Source organism: Delphinus delphis, chromosome 11 (assembly GCF_949987515.2).
Source record: "Delphinus delphis chromosome 11, mDelDel1.2, whole genome shotgun sequence".
Classification (NCBI taxonomy): Eukaryota; Metazoa; Chordata; class Mammalia; order Artiodactyla; family Delphinidae; genus Delphinus; species Delphinus delphis.
Window position 1 is genome coordinate 40,398,287 of NC_082693.1, and position 14,407 is coordinate 40,412,693.

Sequence of the window (14,407 nt, forward strand, 5' to 3'; positions counted from 1 at the left end):
TGAACATATCTATCACCCCCCCAGAAGTTTCCTCATAATTCCCTTGTAATCTCAACTCTCCCCCTCCCCATGAGGTAACTAACCACTGAGCTGTTTTTTCTGTCACTATACATTGGTTTGCATTTTCTAGAATTTCATGTTTTTGTATAAATAGAATCACACAGTTGTTCTTCTTTTCGGTGGGTGGAAGGTCTGACTTCCTTAACTCAGCACAATTACATTGAGATTCATCCATGTTGTTGTGTGTATCAGTAGTTCATTCCTTTTTATTGCTGAGTAGTGTTCCATCATAAAGATATGCCACAATTTGTTTATCCTTTCAGTTGTTGATGGACATTTGAGTTGTTTCCCATTTTTAGCTATTACAAATAAAGCACCTATGAGCATTCATGTAGAAGTCCTTGTACAGATAGATATATGCTTTCATTTCTCTTGGGTAGATACCCAGGAGTGGGATGGAAAGATAATATGGTAGGTATTTAAAATTTTAAGATAAACATTTTTAGATATAATAGATATATTTTCTACCAAGAATAAGGGAGTCATTTCCACAAATGGCTAAGGAGTGCTACAGCAGTTAGTAAATAAATTCAGGACTTTTCTTCCCTTAAAGTCCACAAACTAATTGTTTATATGTTTCCTAATTGGTTATAAATGGATTTTAGGCTTCTGGTGATCACTATTAAATGATACTGTGTTAAAATCACATCAGTTATAACCTGAAGGTCAAACTGTGTTTCCAAAATAGTTTTCTGTTGTGTAGACCTATTATATTCATAATATACAGGAAGTTAGGCAAGGGCTTTAGTTATGATGGATAAGAGTTGTGAGTTCCTGGGCTTCCCTGGTGGCGCAGTGGTTGAGAGTCCGCCTGCCGATGCAGGGGACACGGGTTCGTGCCCTGGTCTGGGAAGATCCCACATGCCGCGGAGCAGCTGGGCCCGTGAGCCATGGCCGCTGAGCCTGCGCGTCCAGAGCCTGTGCTCCACGACGGGAGAGGCCACAGCAGTGAGAAGCCTGTGTACCGCAAAAAAAAAAAAAAGAGTTGTGAGTTCATGTTCAACCAGAGCAGAATCAGTGGGAAAATGATAGCTTTATTTCTATTAATATTCATTTAATCTTGCCCAATTTTCTGCTAATCCATAACAATTTCATGGGCGACAGTTACTTTAAAAAAAAAAGGTACCAAATAAATGTATGAATATTTAAGGGAGCTTGTTTTTATCTTTAAAAAGACATAGTCCTAGAGCAGTGCTTACATTTTGTGTGATCTTAACATGTGATCAGTTGTAAGCATTTCACAGCCACAGTTTTGTGTCTGTGAGGTAACATAGGGTGGGTTTTTCAGGGCAGAAGGGGACTTGATGTTTATTGGCCACCTGCTGTATGCTGGCACTGCTGGTGCTTTCTGTAGCTTGTCTCATTTCGTGGTCTCACACAGCAATTAGCACAGAGGCGAGTTTCCTCAGCTGATTTATGTGGCCCTTAGCAACCCAGTGCTGTCTACTCGTCCAGCCTCATCTCTCGTCAGTACCAGCTTTGCATCCTGTGCTTCAGCTGGTCTCATTTCTTCCAGATCCACAAATGTGCTTTGTTTCCTGTCCCCTCCCAGGTTTCTTACATGCTGTTCCCTCTACCTGACTCTCCTCTCTCCTCTCATAAGTAATTCCTGCTTACCATTCCACCCTGGTTGAGGTCTCACTTCCTTGGGTGCCTGCCTCGAACTCCTTTAAGACTAAGTCCTGTTAGAGTAGGGACTGTGTCTTCTTGCTTACCATTTTATTCCTACCAACTAGTGTAGTACTTAGAGTATTTGTTGAATGGACAAACAAGCAAACAACCTTCTCAGATGGGTAATTTTGTCCCCAAGTCACATAGCTAGTAAGTGGTGGACCCCAGAGTTCAAATGGAAGGAGGACACCAAAGCCATGTTTTTTCCACTACACTAAGCCTCCCCACAGTTGTAGTCACTAAACACTCTGAGGAGGACTGGCAGGCAAATGAGGTAATTGAATTGAAACAATATACCTAATTACATGTTGATCCAATATAGGAACATAATGAAGCCAATTTTCCATAAACCTAATCATGAAAATACTGGTTTTACTATCTTTTTAAAATTGAGTTATTCTGATTTTAGACTTAACACAGATTACAATAATTGATTCAGTAAAGACAGCCTGCAAATACAGTGGAGGTTGTGGGATCCTGAGAGGTATCACCCCGAAAATACTTTATTCTTAGGGTCAGATTCACCTGTCCTATTCCTCCCACATGTACTTTTTTTTTTTTTTAAGCATATTTGCAAAGACTGAAATCTCTGCCTCCCAAGGTACAGATGAAATGTTAGAATATTTTCTTGGAGATTATGCAAAAATGTTTTCCTTAAGTAAAAGGTTACAGATTCTGTTACTTTTCTTTCTCTGTATTTTCCTTTAATCACCCTCTGTTTAATTATAAATCTCTTTTCCTTTTGAAGAACCTCATCGCTTTATCCCTTTGGAGTCTGGTCACTGTTTACCTCTCCAGCCTCATCTTTTGCCCTTCCTTACCTCCTCAAAGTGTGCTCCATTTACATAGAAGTACTTCAGATCCCTGACTGAGATTGGTGCCCCTCCTGTGAAACCCTTTGCTCACCCCATTTCCTAGCATCTGTTATATTCGTATGAAATAGTCTGAGGAGTTGTGTATCTCCTTTATTAGATGGTAAGCCTTCTTAGGGCATTTACTGTCTCAGAAGAATTCATACATCTCAGAATCCCCAGAACCTGACAGTTCCCAGCACACATTATGTAGCTAAGTAGTACATTGTAATAAATAAATAAGTAAGTAAATAAGTAAGTTTTGGGCCTCAGATCTCCTTCAGTATGAGAGAATGAGTCAGAGGTAGTTCAGAGCAGGAAGCAAGGATGTAGTCATTATTCTAACTTTCTTACTCCGGATCTGCGCAATTTGACTTCTAGATTAAATTAGTCTTTTGTTCGAATTTCCATTGTCAGGTTTTAGCAGTGTTCTAGCCCTGTTAGTTATCTGTTTGGCTCTCTGAACCAAAGTAATAGAATCTGGACCCACAGTTTCACCTGAGTTAGAGGAAAGAGTTCAGCAGGACAAACCACAGAATATTTACTTTTAAAAAAATTGAATGAAATTCAATCCACAGGCCATAGATTATAACCCTCAAAATCATTTAGAAGGGTTTATCTGACATCAGACTAAATGCCACTCTAACTTGTACGACTCGTAAGCTCAGAGCCCTGGAATAAATTCCTGACTTCTGCTTCCCTTGGCTATCCTATATTTGGTTGAATTTTTCTTTTTTTTTTCTTTTTTTCAACATGCTTTTCTAATTTAGACCTTATTTTCCTGAAGTCAGAGCCAGTCTAAATACAGACGTCAGTGAATTTCTCACAGTTCTCTGACTGGGAATCAAGGAGAGAAATACAGATCTGTGACCTCTCCAGTCACGTTTGGAGAGCTCACCTGTGCCCTGTGACCAGCTAGCTTTTCCACTAAAACCATGAATGCCTCCAGGCTGAGCACTGTTTCTTATTCCACATAAGAATAAGTCAGTTCCTCAACACCTAGTTCAGTGTTTGGCACTTTAGTTGTTGTTACCAAAAATAAGTGTTTATATTTCCCATCAAGATCATTTTCTTTTAAGTAGACACTAATTACTAAGTACTTACGAAAATCAGTATAGCAGCCTATCACAAGGTTCTCTAATAAAGAGACTGAAGAAGATATAGAGGCACTTCAGGGTTATTTGAACATAAGAAGATAAGCCAGAAGAATTCAGATACTGATTTAAGCTCAGAACAGAAAAACAGTGAAGTTTAAATGTTCTAAAATGGGTTTTTTAAAATAGCTTAAAATTACCTCTAGATTTTGGCTGCTTTATTTTTGCAGACTTTGGTTCATAAACCTTTCCTTGAGATTCTCAAGAAACTTTACATATTAATCTACCTTAAGAATATAAATGTTTTTTGCTGCTGTCAAAATTGAATGTGTGATCGATGAGAAAGATCTGAAAGCCCTCTGTTCTAGGCAGGATCGAGAACTTCTTTTTTTCTAATTCCACACAGACACGTCTTCGGCCTCTGAGGATGAGGGCTCTCTGAGACGCCAAGCTGCGCTCTCTGCTGCCTTGCAACAGAGCTTACAGAACGCTGAGTCCTGGATCAACCGTTCAATTCAGGGATCGTCCACTTCTTCATCCGCATCTTCTACGCTGTCCCATGGAGAGGTCAAAGGAACCAGTGGGTCTCTAGCTGATGTATTTGCCAATACTCGAATAGGTAGGAGCTGGATCTACCCGAGAAGCCCAAATTATGTTCCATTTGGCTCCCAGTATCCAGGAAATAGGTTATGATTTCTACTAGGTTTTTCAGGGTGGCCTAAAAAAAATAGAATCAGAAAGAACATGACAGTTAATGAGGCAAAGAAGGAAACTCGAGCATTAATTACACTTGCAATGATAGAGAGCGTCTGCATTATTGGTACATAGTATTTATTGCCCACCTGAAGCCATAGCTATTTCTATAAGCAATACTCAAGCTGCAAGATATAACACCAGTCTTAGTGTGGTTTATCCCTATTGGAGAATATTCCATCAAGTAAAAGGTGTTAAAAGATGTCATGTATTAGATTTTCCCAGGATTGTTGTCTACATTCTCTCAAACACAAAAAAATTAAACCTGAGCAAATTCTGAACTAAGACAATATCAATAAGACCCTTTTGTCTTTAGCATAAAGACTGGATTTATTGTCGTTGCTGCTGTGCTATTGCTACAACGGAGTGTGCGGGCTGAGAACGTTGGTACTCTGTGAGCTGCTACCTGCTGCCAGTGCTCCTCTATGGAGTATAGCTTTCGCTTGGCTCTGCTTTGTGTGTGTGTGTGTGTGTGTGTGTGTGTGTGTGTGTGTGTGTGTGTGTGTGTGTGTGTGTTCTAAGAGTCTGTGACATCTGCAGATAAAGATACAGTTCAGAGCTCTGCTTTTGCTTAATTAGTTGGTACACATGGCACTAAGTGATGTATATGAACATCGTGTGTCTGTGATACTTTTCCTTGTTTTTTAACAATCCACTTGCATTTTGGTGTCTTAATTTTTATATCAGTGACCTTCCTGTTTCACCTTATATATATCTTTATTCTATTCATTGATTTCTGAAAAGAATAACTTGGAAACCTTTCAATTTAAGCCTATAATTTTGAAAGAAAATAGCTACCTTGAGGGTATGCTTGCCTACATTAAAAGGCCAAGTGCCAGCAACTGATGGCTTGTCCTGCACTCTTAGCTGTGCCCTTAATTGACTGAACCTCCCAAAGCAGCTACGGATGAGCGTGCTCACCACCTCTTCTATTGGGAGCGTAAGCAACAGAGCCATGGTGGGGTCAGGTTTTATTCCCACATTGTCTAAAAGAGAGCAGTTTCACTTGTTAAAAATATTTTCCTGATACCCAGTTAACTTTACCTGAATTTTTGTTAACAAGATGATTTCATCTGACTTCATAGCTCATATTGCTTCCACTCTGTGAAAAGTTATTGGTTCAGGTACTCACAGGAACCATTTTATCCCACATTATTGCCTTTCGGATGTCTGCTCTAACAGAAGTAATTCATGTTTCTAAAAGAAAAATTTGAAAGTACAGATAAAAGGAAAAATAATCTACAAACCCACTTCTATGGGTAACACTTCAGTGTTATCACTTTCACGTATATCCTTCTAGACCTTATTTGCATATAAATATGTAAGGTTTTGTTTTTGTTTTTACAGAAGTGAAATTGTACTAAATATAATGTTCATAACCTTTTATTAGCAGTGTATCACAGACATCTTTTATATCATTAATATAGAATTATACTTTTTTTTTATGGTTTCAAAATATGCAACTGTATGGCTGTGCCCTAGCTTATTTTAGCCATTTCCCTATTTTGGACATTTAAGTAGTATCCAGTTTTTTGCTATTATGAAACCGGAATGAACATCCTCGAACACACAACTTTGTGCATTTGTTTGATTATTTCCTCTTAGGATGTATTCCTATAAGTGGAATTGCTGGGTCAAATAAAAATGTCTATTTTTAAAGCTTTGTTATCACATTATCCTACAGAAAGAATATACTGCAATATACTTGTGCAAAATATTTAAAGCTTTAAAAAATATTAAACTAGTAATTATAGACTTTTGGGGCATGGAAAGCTTACTCCCAAATTGATTTTAGAAATTGTTTATATTATGCTTTTTCCCTTTTCCATAGTTATGAGTGGCCTTTCATTATTCTTACGAATTGTATACTTTGCTTCCTCTAATTTTCGTTTTCTTCTTCTAAGTTTTTTGTAACACATCCCTGTTGAATGGCTCTCTTCCAACTATATCATTATTTCTTTATAGTAAGAATCCCTACATGAAGCAGAATATAACAACACTGTTTAATCGTGCTTAGAGCAAGGGAAGAACCTTTTCTGTCAAGTAAATCCAAGTAACCTATTGGTTATTTTATAAAAATTAAAAGTGGATTTTATCTGGTTTTCTTCATTTGGGAACTTGAGCGATCTGACTCCCAAGACACAATTTCTGTCTTCAGTGAAAGAAGAAACATAGATAAACCAACGTAAACATGAAGAAATGCTCAGAAGACTAGACTGTTAGTAGCCATAATGATCATACTTTGATTTCATTTTGAAGTCACTTGCAATTTTTATTTTATTATGGTTATTTTTATAACATTGGATTTCTACCAGACTTTCTGTGTAGGAAACAGCATTTTTGAGAAATATTTGATATGCGATTTTATCTTACTAAGGCTGCTCAAGTTCTCAAGAGTAATAATTTTAGAAAGCTGATATGCCCTGGCTTAACCTCTTCCTCTCTCATTATATCTTGCTAGTAAAATGTGATTTTAAAGGTGGTTTTATTGGAGCTAGTGTGCCATTTATGTAGTTTTCTTTCTTCTTAAAAAACAAACCAAAAAAAAAAAGATTTAAAGATTCTTATTTTTATTGCTAATGTAATATAATTCTAAATCTTGGTTTCTTCCCTCTTAGAGAATTTCTCTGCTCCCCCTGACGTCACTACAACTACCTCTTCTTCGTCATCATCTTCCTCAATACGCCCAGCAAATATTGATCTACCCCCATCGGGGATAGTTAAAGGCATGCACAAAGGATCCAACAGGTCCAGCCTCATGGATACAGCTGATGGTAGGCATCTCTGTTTGATAGCTAAATAGGGCATATTAGTTAAACAGAAAAAATTCAAATTATAAACAGCACTGCCTGATGTCCAGCAGTGGCAGAACTGTACTGCGATTGACCTACTCACACGGATCATCTTGAGCTCCCTCTTTTCAACGTCTGCACTGTAGCAGCACTAACACTTGTTCACACTTTGTCTATACTTTCAAAAAGATACTCTGAACAAAAAGTATGGAAAAAGAAAAGAATGCTATGAGAGAAAAGGGATGTTAGATGAAATATTTAAACAGTATTAATAATAGCATATTTTTTCTCTGTTGTCATAAAAATGATAATGTACGTATTTGGCCCAGTTGAAATAGAATGAGACTGTGGACAAAGGCCAAACATCATTAGAAATAAAAGCTCCTAAGAGAATTGAGGAACTGAAATATCCCTAAAATCAATTAATTTTAACTTACCATTTTTTCCCTTATAGGTGTTCCTGTCAGTAGCAGAGTATCCACAAAAATCCAGCAGCTTCTCAACACTCTGAAACGACCCAAAAGGCCTCCCTTAAAAGAATTTTTTGTGGATGACTCTGAAGAAATAGTGGAAGGTAGTGGTAATATTAACAAACATGTATATTCCTTAGAAATTTCGTAAGCAGTTGCTACATGTTAGGTATTATAGGATTTAAGGATGAACAAGGCATCGTTTTTGGTTGAAAGAGTTGATAGCTTTCTGCTCTTTATATTTTAAATCTGAGATGAAAAGTAAAGAGAGAGGGAGGGGAGAGAAAAACAAAGAGATAACTATGGAACACAGAAATATGCTCTTTGAAATTAGGAACAAACACATAATTTTAAAAATTGTTTATATTTGGCATTATCCTAGAACTGGAGTGTCAAATTCGATCTCAAAAGTTTGCCCATTCTTTTTTTTTTTTTTTTTTTTGGCTGTGTTGGGTCTTAGTTGCTGCACGCAGGCTTTCTCTAGCTGCGGCGAGCAGGGACTACTCTTCGTTGCAGTGCACAGGCTTCTCATTGTGGTGGCATCTCTTGTTGTGGAGTATGGGTTCTAAGCGCGCAGGCTTTAGTAGTTGCAGCATGCGGGCTCAGTAGTTGCGGCTCGCGGGCTCTAGAGCACAGGCTCAGTAGTTGTGGTGCACAGGCTTAGTTGCTCCAAGGCATGTGGGATCTTCCCGGACCAGGGATTGAACCTGTGTCCCCTGCATTGGCAGGCAGATTCTTAACTACTGCACCACCAGGGAAGTCCTGCCCATTCTTTTCTAATATAACCCAGTCGTCTTGTTAAATCAGCCAGTCAACACATATATGTATCTGCTTTAACGTGGTAGATGGTGAAATAGGTTCACGAAAGTACAGTCACTTCCTTCTTCCTTCATGTTGTTGTTTACAGTTTAGACAAAACATATACTGTAGGTGAAAGCTGAGTTTAGTCAATATGCATGTATCAACTGGTACAGGCAGTTTGGAGAAGGGAAGAACTCCATTTCATCTGTGTGGTTAGGGAAGGCTCCCTAGAGGAAGTGATAAGTGATTTATTCATTCAATAATTTTAAAAATATTTAGGGATAAAATAATATGATGTCTGGAATTTAATAGAAGGATTGGGAGGGGACCATATGGCGGCATAGATGGAATGAGGGTGGCCATTTGATAGTTCTATCTAACAAAAGCTTTCATCCAAAGAACTAAGTCTTGGTAGTTTTGCAGTCCATTTTTACGTCCTGAGGCTAAGAGTAGGCAAACCTTAATGGAACTAGGCATGTTGGTAGACCAGATCCAGTCTTAGCCCACTTTGTACAGCAGGAAGCAACAAGCAACCTGACGTATGAGGTTAAGATGAATTTCTGTTTCTTTAGGAGTCACTAAACTCATTGAACTATGGTCATCTTTCTTGATGGACTGATATTTTCAGGGTGTCTGTGCCAGTAATATCCTCTTCAGTCTTTTTAGTACTGTGTATTGACTAGGCAAGTGAAGGTCAAGGTTTAATAGAGTTATACTTGAGCAATATTCGTACTTGAGCTCAATTAGAATAGAGCTAACAGCTTTCCACTAATTTTAAATAGGCAGCATTTTTTTATTTGAATGACAATTACCTTTGGAAAAGAAAAATACCTATATGTCTTTGGAAGTCTGGAAGAGTGTGCCCCAGGGTCTGCATTGAGGCCTAATGGATGGCAATAATGTACGGACTTTTATGACCAGAACTATGCCTACCATATATACAATCTGTCCATAAAAAGAAAACTATTTATTTAGAATCACCCATGTTTATTTTTATACTTAATCCAGTGGTTTAGGGTCTGAGAATATGCAAATGTTATTTACCTAGGGCAGTGAGTTGGGAAGAGAAACTGTTAGTTTTGTATCAGTAGAAAAATGAATGACATTTTAAGTAAGTTTCCCCAACCTGTCATTAAATTGAGCTGTAAGATAAAATTTATTTCACATTTCATTTGCCCTTCTAATACTTGCTGCTCGTTCCATCTGTTCTCTCTTCTATAATGCTTCTCTCATCTCCTACTCACCTCGCTAATCCCTACCCTTCCCCTCCCTTTAAGACTCAGCTCAGGCATTACCTCCTCCAGGTGGGAGACCCCATCCCCTAAGCTGGGTGGCATGGCCCTCTTCTGCCCTCTCTGTACCTGTCTCTGTCATGCACTGGTCATGTTTACTTAGCTCTGTGTATGAGTGTGTCCCCACTGTCTGGATACTCCTAGAGGGCATGGACCCTGTATTCCTTGTACCCGGCATTATTAGAAGCAATAAATGTTTGTTCAAAGAATGATATGTGCAGCGTTTATCTTCTCAATGTTTATCACATCTTGTGCACATAATTGGCACTCAGTGAATACTTGGCCTTTTGTTCCATATGTAAATTATCTTTCCTGCTATGAAAATACAGGATTTTTTTTTTTGCTTTTTAATGTTTGAATAATACTTGTTTATTGTAGAAAATTAAGAGGACTTAAGTTTTGTCTATATGAAAGAATATGAAATATTAGTCACCTCCAGTTTCTGGAATTGCCCATGTTAATGATCCTGGTGCTTTTCTTTTTTGTCCCCCAAGTTCAGTTCAATTTAATTAACATTGATTGAGCAACCATTATGTATTAGGCACTCTAGGCAATAAGAGGAATATGAACCATGTCTTCTCTCAAAAAGCTCTCAGTCAAGGGACTTTGCTGGTGGTCCAGTGGTTAAAACTCCACGCTTCCAATGCAGGGGGCCTGGGTTCGATCCCTGGTTAGGGAACTAGATCCCACATGTCGCAACTAAGGGTTCGCACACCGCACCTAAAGAGCCCACGTGCCGCAACGAAGATCCTGTGTGCCGCAACTAAGACCCAGAGCAGCCAAATAAATAAATAAATATTGAAAAAAAAAAAAAGAGCTCTCAAAGGGGGAGAAAAAATTATAGAGTAGTAGATGCTCTTGAGCATCCTCAGTACTTTAATAAGGGTGCACTAGCACACAGTGTGGAAGCACTAAGGAAGGAATGGCCCCGGGCGGCTTCCCAGGGGAGGTACCATTAGAGCTGCATCCCGACAAGGATGAGTGCAAGTTCACCAGGAGGCAAAGGGATTGGCCATATGCGATGTGCACAGAGGTATAGAGACATGGAAGGAACGTTGTCATTCATGCCCATTGTCTGCCTGAGTCCAATATGACCCTGTTGTATCCCCATTTTATAGATGAGGACAATTGAGGCTGGGGTAACTCCTATTGCCTCAGGTCACACTAGTAAAAAGTGAATGTAAGCTTGGGTTTTCTGATTCATAGTTCAATGCTTTATCATTAAACATAACCTGGTGAGGTGGAACCTGGCTTTCTAACATTGGACACAAACTAAAGGTCTAAAAACAAGCTTACTAAAAATTGTAAAATTGCTAAACAGAAATGTATGCTTTGTGTTTTTTTGAACGTTCAGGCATTTGCTTTGTCAGAGTCAGGATTTGTTGTGTAAAATATATTAAATATGATTTTACGATTATGTGGGAAAATGAATTAAGGCCCAGTTTGTGGATTACTATTTCTAATGACGTCCTTTATTTTCTCAGGGTGAGTTCAAGCCAGATAAAGATAAAGGGAAAGGGGAAATATACTTGAGATTAGAGACCTAAGTTGTGTTACTTGGTATTTGTACTTACTTCAGATCTTATTTTCATAACCTGTTGGGGTTGTTTTGGTACAGTACCTCAGCCAGACCCCAACCAACCCAAGCCTGAGGGACGGCAGATGACCCCTGTGAAGGGAGAGCCACTAGGAGTCATCTGTAACTGGCCTCCTGCTCTTGAGTCTGCCCTGCAGCGCTGGGGCACCACTCAGGCAAAATGCCCCTGTCTGACTGCACTGGACGTAACAGGGAAACCAATTTACACTCTTACTTATGGTGAGTTTCAGGAGTCCAGTTCCTTCCTTTTCTCCTAATAGTTCTTCAGATTATCATGGGTAATGTTTTTATCTTGCTATTTAGCAGTTACCGGTCATTGTGTTTCACTAGATCTTTTAAATTATTTTAATAGGATCCTAAGTTCTAAGTATAGCTGTTGCCAATATTTTCTTTTGCTAAAGGGACTGTTGCAAGCCAGCTGATATTTAAAAGAAGAAAGAGACTTTTTAGATCCACTGATGTTTAAACATTAGGAGAGGATTTTAGGAAGACATTTGGGCAGGATTAATGGCATATGGTAAAAATCAGGTGGTTTTATCTAAAAATTGAAATTGGTTACTTTTTAGATCTTTGTCATTTACTTCATCCTGCCTCTTGCATGTAATAGGCACAAAATTCTATAATGAACAAAGAATCAGTAGTTTTCCATTTAGTTTTGTTTTACAAATTTTTTAAATAACTTTATTTTTATTATTTCTTTTTTTAAATAACAAGAAGAATGGATTCAACTTGGGCTGTGAGATTTTGTACTAGTTTATTCAGACAGATTCCTTTTTCAACCTTCACAAGTGGTATACATTGTCCATAGATCTCCATATAGAATACTTTAGAGAAATAGTTTTTATTTAAAGAATTGTACAGATTGACATGAGTTTCCATCTTCAATGCCCCTCTGAACAAGTTGTGTGTAAAACTAACATATCTTCGCAAAATAAAATGATTTTACTTTCTTCATAATCTAAAATAAGAATTTCTAAGGGTGGTCGGGGAAAGGAGCCGGAAGAGGGGAGCAATAGGCTTTTCCCCCTAAAATTGTTTTTAGCATTCATTTCAGAAGCTGTACATTAATCTCATCCATGTACCCTTTAAGAAAGCAGTCAGCTAGCCAAATCTTTACATGTTTATTTAACATCTTTGACTATATCCACATGTTTCATATAGTTAATTTCCATTTTATTGTCTGTTTTCACTGAAATACAGTGGTATGGAATGCTCAGTCATTTGAGGCGTACTTTTGCTTTGCACTTACTTCAGGTATCCAGTATCATATGTGTAAGTGTTTCTTCAGAAAAAGCTTAGAAAGAAGCTGTCTTCTGATTTTCAGTCCTGTGATAAAAACTTGTTTCCTTCCCTTTAAATCTGATCAGCTCACATCAGATTATTTCTAAAGATATTCAGATTACTTCAGAGAAGAATTTGAAATATTATCTAAATCAGAGTGAGCTTTCGGTGATGTTTCATTTTTGCTTGAAGGCAGCACTGGCTTTCGTAAACTAGAGTGACTGTGAAGCAGTTTTTGTGGCGGAGGGCCTCTCTGTGTGTTGAGGGTGATGCTTGTCTAATGTATCATTTGCTAGTGGCCGTTATCTCCTTTGGTGTGCTGATGAACTGAATGCCCTCTTGCTGAAGTAGGCCTGTGTTTTTCTATATGACTGTTTTCTTTTTCCAGGAAAGTTGTGGAGCAGAAGTTTAAAGTTGGCCTACACACTGCTTAATAAACTGGGGACCAAAAATGAACCTGTGTTAAAACCTGGAGACAGGGTAATTGGTTTTTTTGTTTGTTTGTTTGGTTTTTTGGGGGGTTTTTTGTTTGTTTTAGGGAGGTGATGCTTATTGTTTTCTAGCATGCACATTCTGAATTTTTAATGTACAACAGCACAATTTATATAACTCTTACTCTTAGAAAATGAAAATGGTTTGGTTCCAACGCAGGTTATAATTCTTGCATTTATAGTTTGAAGGATATTCACGTGTCTCTTTACTAATGAAAATAAAGAGAAACCTAAATCTTTCTGTAAATAAATATTTCAATATTTAGACAACAAAAATAGCAATCAAGTTTACTCTTTGATTTTTTTCTTTGAAAAATGCCCCATAAAACTTTCAAAACAATATTCTGGGGTTTTTTGTGGACAGGGAGGGAGACTTATGTTACTTCTAAGAAGAAACAAATTGACATCATTAATTTCTTTTTAAATTAGAGGTGACATTAAAATTTTTTTCAATATTTAAAGGTTTTATTCACTTTCTAAATAAAATTACTTCTTATCATCAAATATTACTTTTCATTTGGGCTTGTAAAATGAAACACCAGCTACATACACAACAGAATTCATTTTAGTAGGCTCATGATTACAAAATTTCCTAAACTAGCCTTTTAAAGATATTAATACTTCTGCATTTTGGCAAAGGGCATCTAAAGTATGGCTTTTACTTTTAAGTATGACTTGTGAGTGTATCATAATCTTCACTGAACCCTAAGAAGGTAATTTCGTGTCTTCCTAACAACATGGACACTTGTGTGCAGAAAGGAAATGGGTTGTTTAAATGTCTTGTGCCTTTAGTATTTTTTTTAGAACTCTAGAAGGTTCAGAACTGAACTTATCTTGGGAGTAAGTTAAGAGAATGTTTAAGTGAGAGAAAGAAAGGGAGAAACAAAAGTCCAATGACATAATTAAGTTTCAAATGTTAATCTGTGAATATCCAAGCCAAGGAACAAACTCCACAACAATCGTGACTTCTGTGTTTTTGCATTCCTTGAGGAAATTAGGAAGGGTCAGTTATCTCTGATGCATTACAGGTGAGATCACAGGTTTGAACATATTATGGAGGTTTCACTGTTTATCTTTTGTAAATGAATTAACTTTATATTCATAATGGTTTCTGCCAGTATTGCTTATACCTACTACCAAATGCCTTCTTGCTAGTATACTTGCATTGTTGGTTAAGTGAGTATAAGGATTAATGCAATGAATCTGTTAAAAAGTAAGAAACCTTAGGTTTGCCCTAAGGTGGTAATTGAGTCC

At 37.6% G+C, this 14,407-nt stretch overlaps 1 protein-coding gene across 3 annotated transcripts in view; it reads left to right on the forward strand.

Moving 5' to 3' along the window:
* Nucleotides 1-14,407, forward strand: part of DIP2B (disco interacting protein 2 homolog B) — a 232,474-nt gene that overhangs the window by 161,330 nt on the left and 56,737 nt on the right. For 2 of the 3 annotated variants that reach the window (XM_060024760.1, XM_060024761.1), the window contains exons 5-9: nucleotides 4,083-4,295; nucleotides 7,048-7,203; nucleotides 7,676-7,795; nucleotides 11,403-11,600; nucleotides 13,051-13,142. In XM_060024760.1, the coding sequence (XP_059880743.1) occupies nucleotides 4,083-4,295; nucleotides 7,048-7,203; nucleotides 7,676-7,795; nucleotides 11,403-11,600; nucleotides 13,051-13,142 (779 nt within the window). The remainder of the gene's footprint in view (nucleotides 1-4,082; nucleotides 4,296-7,047; nucleotides 7,204-7,675; nucleotides 7,796-11,402; nucleotides 11,601-13,050; nucleotides 13,143-14,407) is intronic. The other variant, XM_060024762.1, reaches the window with a different exon arrangement.